This window comes from Lucilia cuprina, chromosome 3, assembly GCF_022045245.1.
Source record: "Lucilia cuprina isolate Lc7/37 chromosome 3, ASM2204524v1, whole genome shotgun sequence".
Classification (NCBI taxonomy): domain Eukaryota; kingdom Metazoa; phylum Arthropoda; class Insecta; order Diptera; family Calliphoridae; genus Lucilia; species Lucilia cuprina.
This window is the reverse complement of record NC_060951.1, coordinates 11058558-11077479: the sequence shown is the minus strand read 5'-3', so window position 1 is coordinate 11077479 and position 18922 is coordinate 11058558. Positions and strand designations below refer to the sequence as shown.

The following is an 18922-nucleotide window of genomic DNA, read 5'->3' as shown; positions in this document are numbered from 1 at the left end:
AAAGTCGAAAGTAGTCGGAAAAAGTCGAAAAAAGTTGGAAAGTCGAAAAGTCGAGTATTTATAAAATATTAAAAGTCGAAAAATCAGCTTTTAATTAAATGAAAAATGTCGAAAAATCGACTTTTAACTAAATGCAAAAAAACGAAAAGTCGACTTTTCATAAAATGCAAAAAGTCGAAAAGTCGACTTTTCGTTTCAACTATAGAACCCTAAAGTTGTCCATGTGCAGCGGCACAACTTAGCCGACCTAAAACGATTTTAATACGCCGTAGAAATTTTTAGATTTAATTCTTAACGGCATAGGTATCTTTTCTGTTGAGGAAATTTTGCAATTCCAAGATTAATAAAAATAAACAATATATTGTTTTATTTCAGTATATATATCGAACATATAGCAAAGAAAAGGACATTAAAAAGGATATAAACGAAAGAAAAGGTATGTGAAGTTCTTTAAAACTCAAGAAATTGACCGCACCCTGACTTGATGGCTAGACAGGACATTATAGTAGACATTGCAAAAAATCGATTGTTTAACAAATAGACAGACAAAGTTAATTTGTGTGGTAAAAACGGTTGTTTCTTTTATTTTGCAGATTCATCTGTTCAATCATTAGAAATGGAAAAACGTTATTTGGAGAATCCCTTTCCCGATTATGTCAATAAACAAACCACTCCCTTAGATTACGATGATGAACATGTAAAGAATCTAATTTGTACTTACGTCGATGCCATTCTTGAACATTGTCGACCCGGCTGTGATGACGAGGATCATAGAGGTGATTTATATGTTGGAAATGCTGGTATTGCGTTTATGTTTTGGAAGATGGCCAGATCAGCTCAATGTCATGACCTTTACCCAGCATTGGAACATGCCCATGCCTTTATAAGAAATGCCAAAGCCAATGCTGACCGCTATAAAAAACGTTCGTCCGAACGTTACTCATTTTTATGTGGAAATGCTGGTATTTATGCTGTATCTGCAGCAATTTCTCATGATTTAAAATTGACACAAGATTTATCGGACGATTTAATGAATTTCAAAAGCGGCATAGCACCCAGTAAAGAGTTTATGCACACCAAATACGGTTGCGACGAAGTGCTAGTGGGAAGAGCTGGTTACTTATCCGGTTGCTATTGGTTGAATGACGTTTTAACGGAGAAAAAAATTACCGATGATGATGTATTATCTATTTGCCAAATGGTCCTAGCTAGTGGTCGGGAATATGCTAAACAAACAAGAGCACCATTGCCTTTGATGTATCAATACCATGGAACCGAGTATTTGGGTGCAGCTCATGGTTTGTGTGCCATTTTACACATGTTGTTAGATAGTCCCTGGTTTCAAACGGATCCTATATCAGCTCCCAGTGCGGAAATAAGGGATATAAAGAGATCAATTGATTTCTATTTGATGCTGCAAGATGAGGAGGGTAATTTTCCAGTAGCTTTGGAAGACCTTAAAAGTGGCCGAGAGAAACGTTTGGTACACTGGTGTCATGGTGCACCCGGTGCAGTTTATCTACTAGCAAAAGCATATTTAATATTTAAAGAAGACAAATATATGCAAGCTTTAAAAAAAGCAGCCGACTTGGTATGGCATAAAGGATTTTTACGCAAGGGACCAGGTATTTGTCATGGCGTCGCCGGCAACGGTTACGTTTTCCTATTACTCTATCGTCTCACCCACGAGCCTGTTTATATGTACAGAGCTATCAAATATATGGAACTATTAAGCAATTCTGAATTTAAACTACGTGCTCGTACTCCCGATCGTCCTCATAGTCTTTATGAGGGTGTTGCCGGTACTGTATGTTACTTAATAGATTTACTTGAACCAGATCAAGCTTATTTTCCCTTTATGGATGTCTTTCATTGAATTGTACCACAATGGAAATATTTTGTATGATTTAAATCGAAATTAAAAGGCAAACCTCATATATGATGCCTTGTTTTTTGCTGTCTCTCTAAAACTCAGAACTTTGAACCTCACTCACGCATATCAGGGAACTTACATAAGTGGTAGACTATTTTTCATTTGATATTAATACCATAATTATTATTTCAATGAATTCATATTTGTACTTTGCTCAACTTGTGTTATATAGACTTCATCTGATTGTGAGTTATTGTATATTTTTTTCGTTTACACTTGAATATTTTTTTGTGTGTTTCCCATATCCAACAATTGGCAATGAATGTGTCTTAAATTAATTCCAAAACGATAAAAATATCAATTAGCAAACAAAAAACTACGACAGTTTACCAAATTATTTGTGTTCGTTTTTACAATTATAATATGAAAATGATAATATGTTTCAAATCTTGTATTTTTAAATTTTTGCAGAGCAATTCTATTTTGTGCTTTAAAACTATTGATATTAACTTTTTACATAAATTATGTATTTGTATTATTTACATAAACCAAACATAAAATAGTATTTTGAAAACTATTTAATAAATATTAACCATTTACTCCAAAATAAAATATTTGGGTTTTATTATGGTTCTACAAATTAAATCATAAAAAAATAAACTAAGTAATAAGGACAAATGTCCAACGAGATAATAAAAGCACGCGAATTAATTATTAAATTTTGTATATATTTTCATCATAGGTAATTAACGAAAACTAATTTATTTTACTAAAGTTTTGAAAAGAAATTGTATAGGGGCTGTTAGGTAAAAAGTAACAGCATCAGCAGCTACAGTGCTAAACTGTGTACTTTTTATTTTTATTTCATTAAGAACAAACTTTTAATTAAAACTCAATATATTTTACATATTAAATCTATTGATTTTATTCTTTCGAAAAATTTGTATAAAAGTTTTTCTGTATTTAAATATGGACAGTTCAAGTGCGATAAGACGGTTACATCATAGCTGCCATTAAGAGATTAACAGCCTGTTCAATATTACCGCTTGCTAAATTTAGATAATTAAGATTTTCTTCGTGATTTAAAAAACCCATTTGCAACATAGTTCTTAATTGCTCAGCATAGGGATGGGATCGATAAACTACTGGTATATCACCATCATCAGTATAGGAAGTATTTGCTGATTGCTGCTCCTGTTCGGATGTGTCCATAGCTACAGGTTCTTGAGATTGACTCGATGATGTGCTGACACGTTGGCCCAAAGAACCTAGAGCTCTCAATAATTCATTACGAAATAAATCCGTTGATATCCTTTCACCGCTGGCAGAGTTTGATAGGGGTGTAGAGCTGGCTTCAGAAGTTGCTGAAGCAGCTGTTGTTGTCTCAGAATTTCTCTGCGCTATATTGGACAATGAATTTGCTGAACCATAGCCTATCTGTGCTAATGCAGCTTGCAATTGCTGACGGCTTATCATGCGTATACGAGCGGTTTCTGACTGACTACGACCAGAATCTTCATCACGACTGCTGCTACGATCATTACTGCCCACCGAGTTTTCTTCTTCTGAGGAGTTGGTGGAATCGGTAGCTGGTTCAGAAAATTTAGATGCTGATATGTTTCTAGCTAATTCCTTGCGTACAGTGCTTACTATAAATGATGACGCCTCCAAAATAATTGGATAATGTTCAGCAACTTTTTTAATTACTTCAGGTTGGTGAAGTGTATTGAATAGAACAGAGTCTCTTATGAGAGCTAGAGCAGCAGGATTTCTACGAAATTCTGGATATTCAGCTAATATTTTCTGCAATATATTCACACGACAACTAACATTAATCTGTATATTACCAATATTATAGAATAAAACTTGAGCATTGTTCACCGCTTCTGGATCTTTTACTTTTTCTGATGGTTCGTATGGCGTGTATTTCTTTGTTTTCTGGAAGCAATGTATAACAGCTTCCGGCTTAAGAGTATCACCTATTTTTTTCTCATCTTGTAGTGCAATACCATTGTAGATGACTTCCAATTTATCGACTTCAAATTGACATTTTTCTCCAATTTTTTGCTTTAGGTCCAATACACTTTTGTCAAAATCTATTTCGCTTATTGTTAAAAATTCTTCTGGTTTATTGGGTAAGTGTAATCCTGCGTAAATTGAATGCATTTTGTAGGAAATATTTCTCAAAATAAATTATTTTCTTTGTTTCTTTTTCTTCTAGCAAAAATGCAAGTTGCAAATCAGAACCCAGCGCAGACAAATATTAACATCGGCTGACACGAAAAATGCCGGCGGCGGCTAAAATCCGGCACGTTAGTTTGAAATCAAATGCGAAGAAATACACTTAGGCCTCTATGTCTAAATACAAAACCACGGACTAAAATTGTATAGATTTAAAATTTAGTGTACTTATTATTATAACCCGGTAATGTTGGCGCAAAGTGGACTTTCCTAGACCGACTTTACAGATAATTTCTATTTGGCAGCCCCACTTCAAGGTGTTTCCACTGAGCTTACATGTAGTTTATACCCGAATTTCGAAATTAGAAGTCACCTTTTCGATTAAAACTTTGAATTTCAATGGATACCTCATAGACCTGGTTCACACTAGGAAACTTTTGTTAAGAAAGTCCTAAATTTTATATTATTGATTTTTTTGAGTTGGTTGTTAGGTTTCCAAAACAGGTGCAAGCACCCAAAAAACAATTCTCATTTTCAAATATTTTTCCAGCACTACTGAAGAAGGATGCTTCTACATAGATAGCTTTTCCCAAAATATATGTTTCATTCTTTGAGCAAACAAAAAATATTAATTTGAAAACTTGTGTTATTAAAGTACTTCCTTTTATCTTTATTTTTTTCGCTTAAGTTGAAAAAAGAATCTGCAAAAATCTGTATTCAAAATTAAATTTTTTATGAAAAAAAATCAAGTATGGCCTACAACACTGCATTGAAAAATTTTTTTGAATGCGACATAGAAAAATAGTTTTGGCCAAAGAAAGTGGTCATCTGAACCATAGTGCAGTGTACAAAACTTGATAATGTTGTATATTTTTTATTTTTATAAAAACCTTACAATTATATACATATTTTGTTTGGAATATGACAATTATAAGAAGGTCGTTATTTATGACCTGGATGCGGCCTTTCAAATATATGGGTTAATATTGTATCAAAAATATATATGGGCAATTTCGTGTCAAGTGGCCCAATTTATAAAAATCGATTTGGATGAAATTTACAGCATGAAATCTGGCTACTATTCTATACAAAATTTAAACACAAATATTAAACTTCGTACTTGTAAAAAGTACGGAAACAGAAAAAACTAAATTTCTCAATAAATAAAAAATTTCAAACATTCTTTGTTTTAAATGTACTTTGTTTTTAATTTTTAAAATTTTTTTATTCATCTCTGCATAATTTCTCACACAACTTTTGTGCTTGCTCTCTTTTGTTATTATAAACAATATATTTGCTTCCAAAATCCTTCTTTCTGATCTCTTGGATTCCGTCCGTTTTTATTTAAAATTGTAGAAAATTTAAAAACTAAACGTAATTAAAATCTTAGCCGGGTTACAGTCGCTGCCGCCGACATATTTGTTGTCTGTCGCCGCCGACGTTAATATTTGTAGGCGCAGGGCTCTGTCTGGCATTTGTCAAATTCTCTTCGTTTTGTACACACACGCATCTTGCACAAAAAACAGAACGGTGGTGGAAAAAATCTATAAGAAAATTCTGTATATTTGCTATAAGATTTTCATAAAAATTAACATTAACAGTGAAAAATACTTTTTCGTGTGACGGCAATAAATATATTTTATAAAAATATAATTGTATAATATTAATATATTAATATAAAATACGTACGTCTAGCCCTCCTGCCTCGTTTAAGCGCAATTGTGTAAAGAGTGTATATGTGTGTGTGTGTCAAGTGATTGATTCAATGCTAAAAAAGAAAAATCAAGAAAATTTTATATAAAGATTTTCCAATTTTTCCAGTCCATAAAAAAAATTAAATTTTCCTTTAAAGAAAAGAAAGTTATTTTCGTTGTACAGTGAACAAAGTAATAGCTTAGAAAAAGCAAAATAAAATATAAAAATTGAAAAGAAAAAAATCGTTAGTGCATTTTTGTTTATAAAAAATTTGAGTGGAGAAGTGTAGATAAAGGAGAAATAGAAACAAAACAAACTGAACAATAGTATAGTTTGCATCACAAAAAACAACAGTAGAAAATACATAGGGGTAAGTTTCCTTTTTTAACTTTAATATTAAATAATGAACATTATTATAAAAAAATCAATTTGAATTATACAACCTTGTACAAAAGTTTTGTTGTTAATTTTATTTGGATGTGGCAATCAATGGATGAGAATAAATGCTATCTATTGATTTTTGTATTTTCTACTTGATTATTTTTATCTCTGTATTAAAACAGGGATGTTTAAAAATAATATTTGTTTTTAGGGATATTCTTGGCGTAGAACAGTGTTTTAAAGAGTAAGAAAAGAAAACAAATTTTTTTTTAATTTTCTAAGATTTTTTACATAAAGTTTAAAAATAAACATTTGTTATTATAAAACTCAGCTGTCATTACATTTTTAACATTAATATTGAAAATGTTGTATTCAAAAACATGAAAAATATAAAAAAAGTTTTCGAAAGTCGAAAATCAGAATTTCCTAATTTTCAAAAAAATCGGAATTTAAGTGACATGTTCGGAACTAAAGTGACGTGTTAAAAATGAGTGCCGTCGCTTTTAGCTCTTCCGATTATTGAGCATTTCATTAAAAAAACCTTTTATTTACCAAATTTCGTACATTAAAAGGGTTTTCAGAAAATTTTGTTTATAGGTATAATTATGAATTTTGTGTTGGAAGAATTATTGTAAAGTATAAATTTGAAACCGCTTATTGCCTATAGGCTAGGTTATTGAATATTATTAAATAAATAAATAAATAAATAAATAAATAAATAAATAAATAAATAAATAAAAGAAAATATGAGGATTTTATCCGACAGAATGATACAATAATTAAAAAAAAATTATAAATTGTGGTTTGTTTTTAGTTTTTTATTTAAAATAACCACATTTCACTTAAAACGTATTCATATGTTAACATTTAATAAGTGCAGTTATTAATCTATAACAAGAATCACGTTATAGAATAACTTATCTAAAAATTGTCTCTAAAATGGAAAAGAAAATAATATTGTAATATTAGAATAACCACATAGATAATCCGTATATTAAAGTTGTTGTTAGCTCAGTTATTGAGAAAGGTATGAATAGTATTTTCTTTATTTTTTTTTAATTGAGCGTAAAAAGTAAATAAAACTAAATTTTTAAAAACTTTATAAACTTGTATTTAAAAAAAAGATAACTGGAAAATTAGCAAACCAGATGATTTGACAGATATCTGACGTTCTGACAGATTCTGATGTTCCCACGACAATTAGATCTTCGCTCCGGAACGACCCGAGTCATACTCGGCCAAAGATTGTCAACCCAGCGACAGCTGTATCAACGAAAGTTTTTTCCCCAGGAAAGAACTAACGGCCACAGTCGAGCTGTTACAACAACAACAGATATCTGACGTTCCCATGACAAATTGATCTCAGCTCCGAAACGAGTCGATTCTCAATCGGCCAAAGATTGTCAACTCAGCAACAGCTGTATCAACCGGATGTTTATTTTCCCCAGGGAAGAACATCCAGTTACAGTCAAACTGTTACAATAACAATTTCCTTAGAAAGTCATACTTTTAATATTTCCGTTTTGACCGTCTTAATTTTTGAATTCTTTTAAAGTTCTGTTATATAAAAATATCATATCTATTAAACGAAAAAAAAAAATAACAATTTACCTTAAAAAAAACATTTTACTCATTTTTTTAGTAAAAAGCTAAAATTCTGATAAGAAAAATATTGAACACAAAAAAAAGAACAAAAAAAGAAAACTTGATAGCACAGGTTTTTAAACTGTAAAAACCGGGGTTATTACTAAAAGAAAATAATAAAAAAAATTAACAAAGTCAGCATTGTAAGCATTCAGTGTGTTTCTTTCTGTCATGTAACGATTATTGGTGGTGGCTGTTTAGTGTGACAACATGTAACGTTACCTTTTGTCTAGGTCAAAACAGATGTACATACGTACAGTTGTTTTTTCTCTTTCTATATTTATTCTCTCTATTTCTCTGTTTATATCTTTTTTTTAATAAAATAAACATAAGGTTTATTCATTTTGAAACCCCTTAGACATGTGTACGCGAGACACGTTTTTCGAATAAAAAAAAAAATCAAACTGAAAATGCATTAATAGACCAACAACAATATAATAGAATTAGAAATAATGTTAGTAGTGTATAAAACAATATCCACCCTAAAAATCCTTTTACCGTGTTGTTAATCAGAATGTAAAACACGTCATTTTCTATTTCCTTTACTTATAGTCTTCCATATAGTATTGTCAGTTACATCATTAACACCCTAAACTCCCTCATCCTGATTTAAATTGTGTCTGGTTTTTCTATAACAATAGCTTGCTTTATTTATATCAAATAAAGCTAAAACTATTTATTTTATTATTTACTTTTCTTTTTTTATTCATGGTATGGGGTCATTGCTGCAGCACCTCTGAGTCAGTCAAATATTGTCATTACCATTTCTTTTTCATTTTCTTTTGGTATGTTTGTACATACAGTTTTTGCTTTGATCTATGATTTGGTATTTTTTGAATTGTCAAATAAATAATTGTTGTTATTTTTGGTTTTACTTGTGATCAGTTTATTTCTTAGTGCTTTATTGTCTTTGTTATAAAACCAGATGTATTTCGGTCTGTTTCCATTTTTAGTATGATTATTATTTTTTCTATAATTAAAAATCTCTGTTAGTGTTATTTGATTAGTTGTGGCAGAATTGAAGACATGATTATGGTCTTAAAATAATCTCTGCGTCATAAAAACTAAAAATAAAATTTTCAAAAATTCGAACTTAAGTTCGAAAAAATTTTAAAGCCATTAAAACCAGTTCTGTTGGCCCGAATTGTCTGAAATTTGTCAGTTTGGAGAACACTTGATGACATTACAATGCTATGTTGGAATATTTAAAATTAAGTTCGAAAATTCGAAGTAATATTCGAAAAATTTTGAAGCTGTTAAAATAATCTCAAAATTGGGGATATTCACTAAAATATAAATTTAGTTCTATTCGAAGTCAATTTCTTACATTTTCTAATTTCGATATAATGTTCGAATAAATTTTAAAGCTGTTAAAATTATCTCAAAATCGTAGAGATTCACAAAAATATAATTTTTGTTCCTTTTGCTTACTTTTTCCAATTTCGAACAAATTAATTTTGAAACAAATTCGCAGTACGTATAATTTGATTGTGTTCCATTCGACGAATTTACGCAATAAATTTTTTCGACTAGTTCGTCGTGCTTTACGAAATTCGTCGTTAGTCCCAATTGTGCGTATACCATAAATAGTTTATTTTGAACTACTTGAAAAGTATTATTGTTTTATATTTATATCGGAACCTAGATTATATAAAATATATTATTATAATCGACTTGTATTTAAGTATCATCCTGAACTAAACTTGTACTATTTTCTAAAAAGTTTTAGAATCCGACATCAGGAATTACTTAATTGTCTTTCATAATGCATAAGGCTTCCCCAGTTGGCGGATAAACTAAGGGTAGGACTGTTCTTGTTAACATTACATCAATTTTATTTAGTACTTCCATTCAAAATCACCCCTATTGCTAATAGAAGTGAAAATTTTGTTCCCTTGAAAAATTAAATTTCCTCAAAAGATTTTTTTTTGGATTTTAATTAGGTTGGCGGTGCATTAAGCACTCATATTCGTTATCACACGTTTGTCTGGAGAAAACCTCACCAAACGACCAATAACTTCATATAGGAAGTTGGGGCATTGAACTTAATTTCATCAAAAGTATTATTGGTCTCCACCAGAAATAAGTTTTAGAGTTTTAATGGTCTCCACCAAGATATATCGTGGTTATGGTCTCCACCAGTTAAAAACATAACCTCACTCTGAGGTAAACCGAAAGCACGCGGTTAATGAAGACAACGCATAACTTAGAAACAGTTATACGAAGTAGTGCATTAAATAAGTGCGGGGTGAGAAGTAATTCTGTCGAAAGCTCGGCAAACAAGCACAGGCCTGACTGTGCTTAAGAAATAACAAGTATGAATTTATAGTCGGACATTGCCGACCATATGATACCCTACACCAGTCAGTATGTTAAAATTGTGGATTTTCTTTATATAAAGCATGTAATTTGTTTTATAGTGAAATTTTTTACTTATTGTTGACAAAAAAGAGATTTTCTACAAGAGGGCTCATAGGAGAGAAGGGGTCCATATGGTCCTATCCTTATAAATTTTGGTAGATGAATTTACGTCTACTTCAAAGTCATTTATGTAGATTTTGATCGTTTTATTAGTAATTATAAGTTAATTTTGACCTTCAAGTCATTTTCTGAAGGGGAGTTTGTATGGGGGCCAGGGTCAAATGAGGACCGATCACTATAAAAATTAGTATTATCATTTACTGTTCTATAAAACTAATTTTTGCTGATTTTTGTTGATATTATAAAACGTTTAACGTAATTGTGAGACTAAATGCTTGATTGGGATGGTACGTATAATGAATGAAATAATGAAAAAAAGAGTATGTGCCAAATTTCATCAAATTATCTTGAAAATTGCGACCTGTAGCGTGCGCACAAGGTTTACGTGTACACACAGACAGACGGACGGACGGACAGATGGACGGAAAGTGATTCTGAGCCGATTGGTATACTTTAAGGTGGGTCTAGCACTAATATTTTTGGGTGTTACAAACTTCTGCACAAACGCATAATACCCTACTCACTATAGTTGTGTAGGGTATAAAAACAATGACGCGACAGTAGTTCCCCTAATCAGACCTGAATTAACACTGTCAAAGGAAAATTGCTGTTATGAACTTGTTGTGAACAATTCATTCACAATAGTTGATTTTGTATGGAATAGGTGTTCAATGTTTACAAAATTTCATCAACAAATTTAAAAAAGTGAAAAGTGAACATATTTTACGTGAAATAATGATTGGCAATAGGGGTGAAAGAAGATGATTTTAGTTTAGATTTAATATAATTCATCTTAACAATTTAAAAATAAAAAATTTAAACTGCAGTTATTTTAATATGAAAAATGTAAATATTACTTTTATTATATATTAAAAAAGTAAAAATGAGTCAAATACAAAAATTCTATAGGCTTGGCAAATGTTTCTTATGTGAAAAAAAACATTTTTTTCAATTTTAGCAAATAGACGATAAAAAACATTATATTGAAGTTGTACATTTTTTTCGCAACACTCCTTTTATTAGTTTCACAAAAATTAAATCCTATTTATTATTTTATTTGAATGACCAACCTAATTCTCTCATAAATAACAAATTATAAAAAAATGCTTTTAAATGAAACAAAATTGCATTACTCACTTAAGTATGTGTCACCCTGGGCTTCAGTTGTTCACAAACATATTCATTTGTATTTCATATCTAAATACGAACTTATATTAAATGTTCAAATAAACATATCTACTTATAGTATATAAGTTTCCTGTATTTATACTAAAGTATCACAAAAAAGGGGAGTTTTTATCAATAGTAAACAAACATTAATGTTGTATATTTATTTATTTATTTGTATTATTATTAAATTTTATTTGTTATTGTCAGGTTGTTTTATTATAAAAGAAAAATTTGTGCATATACATATGCAGTTTTAGGAACTAAAGCTAAGTTTTAAGAATATAATATGAATAATGTTAAACCCTTTTAAGAAATTCACAGACTCGACTTTTTTCTTTGAAAAATGTATTTTTATACCCTACACCACTTTAGTGGGGAGGGTATATTGGGTTTGAGCTACATATACACCTTAAAGTATACCAATCGGCTTAGAATCATTTTCTAAGTCGATTAAGCTATGTCCATCTGGCTGGCTGGCTGTCCATGTAAACCTTGTGCGCAAGGTACAGACCGCAATTTTCAAGGTAATTGGATGAAATTTGGCACACACGCTTCTTTTGGCCCAAGGACGAAGCCTATTGAAAATGGTTAAAATCGGTCCATTATTTCGACTAGTCCCCATACAACCGTACCCCCCAAATAGGACCTTTTGGATTATAATTAATTTAAATGATCTATTATGTTAACAAAAGTCTAACAAACTAAGTTTTATAGAACTTTAAATGACACTACCGATTTTTGTAATGATCGGGCTTCATTTGACCCTATCCCCCATACAAACTCCCCTTTAGAAAATGACTTAAAGGTCAAAATTCACTTACAAACACTAATAACACTTTTAAATTCAACATAAATAATATTGCAGAAGACTTAACTCCCCCTACCAACATTTTTAAGGATAGGACCATATTTTTCCCTACTCCCCTTTAAGCCCTCTAAAAAAATCTCTTTTTTTTTGCCAAAAAAAGTAAAAATATTCCGAAATAAAGTTAAAAAAACAAACCAAATGCTTTATTTTTTTAAATAATCCCCATTTTTAACATACATACTGACTGGTGTAGGGTATCATATGGTCGGCTACGCCCGACTATACATTCATACTTGTTTAGAGCTAGTAATGTAATAATGGAATTAAAAGAATTTCACCCTAATCGCAGACAAAAACTAGTCATAAAACCTCTAGTTATATATTTTCTTAAGGTATTTAGGATGAGTTTTTCTGATAAAAATAATCTTCATTCTTTGGTTAAACCTGGTTTAATATATGTTTCGTGTTTTTCAGTTATCAGTAAAGTTACTTATTATCTTAGTTTAACTGAGTGTAAACTCAAGTTATAAGTGAGAAAACACAATTAACAAAAACAATAAAACAATAAAACAATGATTTCGGAAGAATAAAAACTTAATATTTTAAGTAAATTGCAATTTTCTGATTTATTTTGTTTTATTAATTATTGTTTTAAATGTTTATTTAACATTTTCCAAAATTTTCCATTTTACAAAAGTATTGTTTGCAAAAAACAGCTGTTCATTGTTTATGTTTTTGAGTGAAAACTTGACAATACTAACAAAGTTAACTAAGCTTAAATCTAAAACCGAAAAACACAATTATCGGTTAAAGTCCGCCTAAATTTGTTCCGAGTTTTATCTAACAGCAAGTTAAGCCTAGTTTAACTGATGAGTAAGAAAACACCCGCCCTTAGGATTATTAAATCCCAAAATAATTCCCATATAAAGTTTACTTTCGAAAATCAGTTAAACGCACCTAATTCATTAACAAATAATCAAAATTTATTTATTTATTTATTCAAAAGCCCCATTAAGGCCAATAAAACTTATATTACAAAATAATTTAACACGAAACTTTAAACCTTAGGTTATATACACAAATTATTTAGTTGTCCATAATTGGTAATAGCTTTTATATAAAGACTACTTTTGAAAATCACTAAATCGTAAATAACTCATAAATGAATAGTGATTGACCGATATAATGACGAACCGATTTTCGTGGGAACGTCACCACTTCAGTTGTTGTTGTATCAGCGACACGTGTAAAGTCGTTGTGGCTGGGTTGACAATCCTTGGTCGTTGTTCATTGAACTTGAGCCCTTCCGGTGCCAAGAACCGATTGTCGTGGGAATGTCACCACTTTAGTTGTTGTTGTAGCAGCAACACGTGTAAAGTTCGTGTGGCTGGGTTGTTAATCCTTGGTCGATTCGTTCCGGTGCAAAGAACCGATTGTCGTGGGAACGTCACCACTTTTGTTGTTGTTATTGCAGCAGCGACACGTGTAAAGTCGGTGTGGCTGGGTTGACAATCCTTGGTCGTAGTTCGTTGAACTCCGAGTCGTTCCGGTACAAAGAACCGATTGTCGTGGGAACGAACACTTTAGTGGGTAGGGTGTATTGTGTTTGTGCTGATATTTGTAACGCACAATAATATTGGTCCTATACACAACTTAAAGAAACATTTTCTGAGTCGATTTAGCTAACCTAACCTGTAATCAAACTACAGCTCGCAATTTGGTACATGATATTCTATAGTCCCAGGAACGAAGCCTATTGAAAATGGTTTATATCGCTCCATACTTCTTCTGTCCCCCATACAACTGTACCCCCGAATAGGGCTTGTAATCCTTGTATTCCAACAACAGGTCGCAATTTTGATGATTATTCAATGAAATTTGGCACATGATCTTTTATGGTACCGTAGACGAAGCCTATAGGGCTTTTAAGTTCATAACTATGTTAAATATACTCGTATCTCGACCAAAATCTGCAAAACCAAGTTCTATACTAGCCTTGATGACCTTCATGAACTTTATAATTATAGGGTCTCATTTGACACTAGGCCCTATAAAAAGCCCCCATCAAAATTTTACTTAAATATCCACAGTTTTATTAAAAAATATATCTGAGGCCATGAACAATTTCACTTAAATGAAAACTAAATCACATATTATAATACCCTACACCTATTATATGGTCGACCTCGTCTGACTATAACTTCATATTTGTTAATGTAATATATTTTCTTCTATGTTCACTTTAAAAAAATATATCTTTATAAACACTTTACAAAATGCATTGTTATTAAAGTTCATTAACCTAAATTTCTAAAAATGGAAAAAAAGAAAAACAAAATTTTCGATAAAGAAGTCATTTGTAAACAGAACTGTCATACTAAATTACTTATGTGTGTGTATGTATGTTTTTAGTTTATATAATGGGGTTGAAAACTAAGCATTCATATATAATTCCCTAAAATAGGGCGGATCTAATTAAATCAGTATTCCGCAGAAATAGAATATTAATGTACGGATATCCCTTTGATTTCAATAAGACATGAATCTATTTTAATGAAAGCAAATAATTTTCTTTTTAAATCTTTTAGTTTTTTTTTAGGAAATTCGTTGACTTTGTTGTCTGGATTAAGGCTTAAACTTTCTTGCCTCACTAACACCACTTCACTTTTTGTTTTTGCATTCTTTGCACTGAAAGAAAAGTTTATAACATTTTCTAGTGTATGAAATTACAAAAAAACGTGACATTTTGGATTGAATATATGTTAGAAGAAACTAAAGCACAAACTATTATTTTTCTTCATTAGAGATTTCTTTGGGTGCATCTCAATCAAAACACTTAAAAATTAAGAGAATGACACTTACGTATGTTTGAATGAAGAAAACCAGAGAGCTCTTACGGTAGCTCTTCGCGTATGTCTGCTCTAAAATTATGTAAATTTTGATCAATGAATATTGTTAAATGAATTGCTGAGAGTTTAATACTCGCGAATTTGACCCAACCTATTGCACTTGAAAATAAGTAATTTATGTCATTTAATCGTTTTATTAGTGTTTATAAGTGAATTGAGACTTTAAAGTCATTTTCTGAATAAAAGTTTGTATGGGTGCTAGGGTCAAATTAGACCCGATCATTACAAAAATCGGTAGTATTATTTAAAGTTCTATAAAACTAAGTTTTGCCGGGAATGTTTAACGTAATTATCAGAACATAGGCAGTATTCGGGGCTTACGGTTGTAAAGGGTCTAGGCGAAATAATGATCCGATTTTGTTCGATCTCAAATGAATATCTCTTGTTAATACGTACTGAATTTCAAACTTATATATACCCTTTTAGTGGAGGGTATAAAGAACATATATAAATAAGATTTTAATAGTTTAAACATTTCTTCCTTGATTATAATTAAAGCCGTGATATACGGTTGTCACATCTTACAACATTGTCAGTAAAATGTTCAGAAAATGTCTCATAATCGCCTGAACTTTTAATTTTTCTTTTGCAACGTTGTCAGAAAAAGCATTACCGATAATATTGCAAGACAAAATTTTTAAGTTGACAGTATTATTAGCCATTTTCTGCGCATTTTACTGCCAACGTTGTAAGATCTAACAACCGTGTATACATAGCATTAGAATATATTCTATGTTAATGATAATACTTATAGTTCTTATTTATAGTACAGAATGAATGCAAAAATGATGGAGAAGATAACTCTGACATTGTACAATGACAAACAGAAGGAGAAAAGTAGGACTAATGAAGACATTTTATGAGGTGAAGGAAGTGAAATTTGACTTAGTAGTTTTTGGAAGAAAGATATAGGAATATATATAAGGACAGCTACCATAAGAAAGAAGTACAAGGCAAAATTGCCGTTTCCACGACAATCGGTTCTTCGCACCGCAAAGAATGGGAGTTCAACGAACAACGACCAAGTATTGTCAACCCAGCCATACCGAAACTACACGTGTCGCTGCTACAACAACCACAACAAGGCAAAACTAAAAACTATTGTTGTTAGAATCAAACTAGATCTAGTTTTAAATTGTTAGTTTTAAAGAAGACTTACGAGTTCATTTGTATCTTGTCTTTAACCTTGAGTTCAAGTTGTTCTAAAGATTCTATTTCGAATCGAAAATATATATTTAGAAAGCATAACATATTTCACAAATATGATCTCTTGATAGATGACGATAGAAATATAAAATTTGAAATAATCATATATCTTCTTATCATAACGATTGCCATGTTTCTAAGACTATTAATCATTTCAAGGAGATATTCGGAATTTCAAGAAAAGTTACGATCAAGCAGTTATATGATTTCAAATCTCATTTTAATAAGTTTTGATATTTCATAAGAGAAATATCACTTTAATGCGATCTTATTTCATGAATAAATTTCACTTCAATCAATAAGACATTAAACTATTAGAAAACATTCATATTGTTTGTAATTAACATTTAAATGTTTTGTCTTATCTTACAAATGTGTACTTAACTATCAACGACTGTCCTGTTTTTGTCATATGGATTACCTACTCTAATTGGGATTTTATGATGTTTTTTATTTGTCATGTTTGGGTGTTGTTTTTTTGTTTTTTTTGCATTCAATTTACCTGTTTGTTATTTTGATTTCGAACGCATATTTCCCTAAGACAATCAACAACCCAAAATGACAAATATATTAATAACAAACCATAAAATAATGTTTGTTGTTTTTATTTTTATTTTTGAAAACAAAATTCTTAAATATGTTTTTCCTTTATAAAGAGTGTTTCAAGTTGTAATTGTAAACAGTTCCTTAACTACTCTCAAACCTTTAACAAGTGTGTTTTACGACGTGGTAATCATTGAAATTGTGAAAAAAACTTAAGAAATTGATAAATATTTTTTAAATAATTTTCGTTTTATTTAGTTACTTATTATAACTTTAAGTGTTAATAATTAAAAAAAAAATATATAATTTGTTGCCACACGCAAGCGCAGTTTATAAAGTATTTTTCACGCGTGCCATAACATTAAGAACTACTTATGTACGTAAGTTTATTTCACTTTCGTTTGTCATTTTAGAGCTAGATTTTTAGCAATAACTTTTGTTAATTAAAGCATGTAATTCAATTAAAGTAATGTTAATATATTTTGTAACAATGCGTGATATTTTATTTTGTTATGTGTCGGTTTTTTTTGAGTGCAATATTTTACTTTTTAATTATTTTTTTTTTTTTTAATTATATAAATGTGTGTTTGAAAGTACATTTTGTTTAAAACTTTTGATACATTTTTTATATTTAGGATTTATGAGATAAATATTTTAATTTTTAATTTATTTTTTATATTAAAAACAAAAATTTGATAAATTTTCTATTTATATAATATTTTTAAAAAATTTTATATTTTTAGAAATTTTTTTAATGATTTTTCTATTAGAACATTTTTGATAAATTTTCTATTTTTAAAAAATTTACTTTAATTTCTTTATATTTATAAAAAATTGATTACAATTTTCTATTTTTAATAAAATTTTCTATAAATTTTTAGAAAATTTTTGTTAAAATTTAATAGAATTTTTTTTTGATAATTTATTTTTTAATTTTTAAAAATTTTGTTAAATTTTCTATTTTAAGGAAATTTTTCTTATTTTTAGAAAATCGTAGATAATTTCTTGATTTATAGAAAATTTCAGGTTAATAAAAAATTTTCGATAAATTCTTAATATTTGAAAAATTTTCGATTTATAGAAAATTTTCTATAAATTCTTGAAAATTGAAAAATTTTCGATAAAATCTATCGATATTCTCTATTTATTGACAATTTTTTATAAACTAAAAAAAATTTCAATAAATTCTCTATTTATATAAAGTTTACGATAAATAGTCAATTTATAGATAATTTTAAATAAATTCTCGATTTATAGAAAATTTTAGAGAAATTTTTAATTTACAAAAATTTTTCTATAAAATTTTCTGGGTTTATAAAAATTTTCAAATAATTTCTTAATTTATGAAAAAAATTTCGATAATTTCTTAATATAGACAAAAATTTTTAGTAAATTTTAATTTATAGACAATTTTCTATAAATTTTCGACTTTGATAAAATCTCGATTTATAGAAAATTCTCTAATTATAGAAAAACTTCGATAAATTCCCGATAAATATATAAAAATGTTCAATAATTCCTTAATATTTAAAAAAATTCCAATAATTTCTTAATTCTTATAGAAAATTTTCCATAAATTCTCGACTTATAACAAATCTTTGATAAAATCTCGTTTTAAAGATATATTTCTTACTATAGAAAATCTTCGATAAATTCCCGATAGATAGATAGATAGATAGATAGATAGATAGATAGATAGATAGATGGATAGATGGATAGATAGATAGATAGATAGATAGATAGATAGATAGATAAATAGATAGATAGATAGATAGATAGATAGATAGATAGATAAATAAATAAATAAATAAATAAATAAATAAATAAATAAATAAATAAATAAATAAATAAATAAATAAATAAATAAATAGATGGATAGATAGATAGATAGATAGATAGATAGATAGATAGATAGATAGATAGTTAAGGAGTGAGATCGAAAAATTCTTAACACACGTTTTTCATTACATTTTTCAACCAAAGTATTATTTGATTTTTTTTTTTGATCAAGTTACCTTTGAAAAACATGTC

The 18922-nt window shown here is 29.3% G+C and overlaps 3 protein-coding genes across 3 annotated transcripts in view; 2 read left to right on the top strand and 1 right to left on the bottom strand.

Moving 5' to 3' along the window:
- Positions 1–284: 284 nt before the first annotated feature.
- LOC111687274 (lanC-like protein 3 homolog) lies at positions 285–2485 on the top strand. Its single transcript, XM_023449705.2, has 3 exons — positions 285–303; positions 376–436; positions 594–2485. The coding sequence occupies exon 3, from the start codon at positions 617–619 to the stop codon at positions 1874–1876; it is 1260 nt and encodes a 419-aa protein (XP_023305473.2). The 5' UTR covers positions 285–303; positions 376–436; positions 594–616; the 3' UTR covers positions 1877–2485.
- Positions 2486–2773: 288 nt separating this feature from the next.
- On the bottom strand, positions 2774–4140 carry LOC111687277. Its single transcript, XM_023449707.2, has one exon. The coding sequence runs from the start codon at positions 4037–4039 to the stop codon at positions 2870–2872; it is 1170 nt and encodes a 389-aa protein (XP_023305475.1). The 5' UTR covers positions 4040–4140; the 3' UTR covers positions 2774–2869.
- A 1384-nt stretch (positions 4141–5524) lies between these two features.
- The window catches only part of LOC111688958 (fizzy-related protein homolog), a 53264-nt gene continuing 39866 nt past the window's right edge, over positions 5525–18922 (top strand). The window contains exon 1 of the mRNA XM_046946584.1: positions 5525–6119. The gene's annotated coding sequence lies outside the window, so the exon portion shown is untranslated. The remainder of the gene's footprint in view (positions 6120–18922) is intronic.

Coding starts and splice junctions, on each gene's coding strand:
- LOC111687274 (XM_023449705.2), top strand. CDS start 617: ATGGAAAAACGTTATTTGGAGAATCCCTTTCCCGATTATGTCAATAAA.
- LOC111687277 (XM_023449707.2), bottom strand. CDS start 4,039: ATGCATTCAATTTACGCAGGATTACACTTACCCAATAAACCAGAAGAA.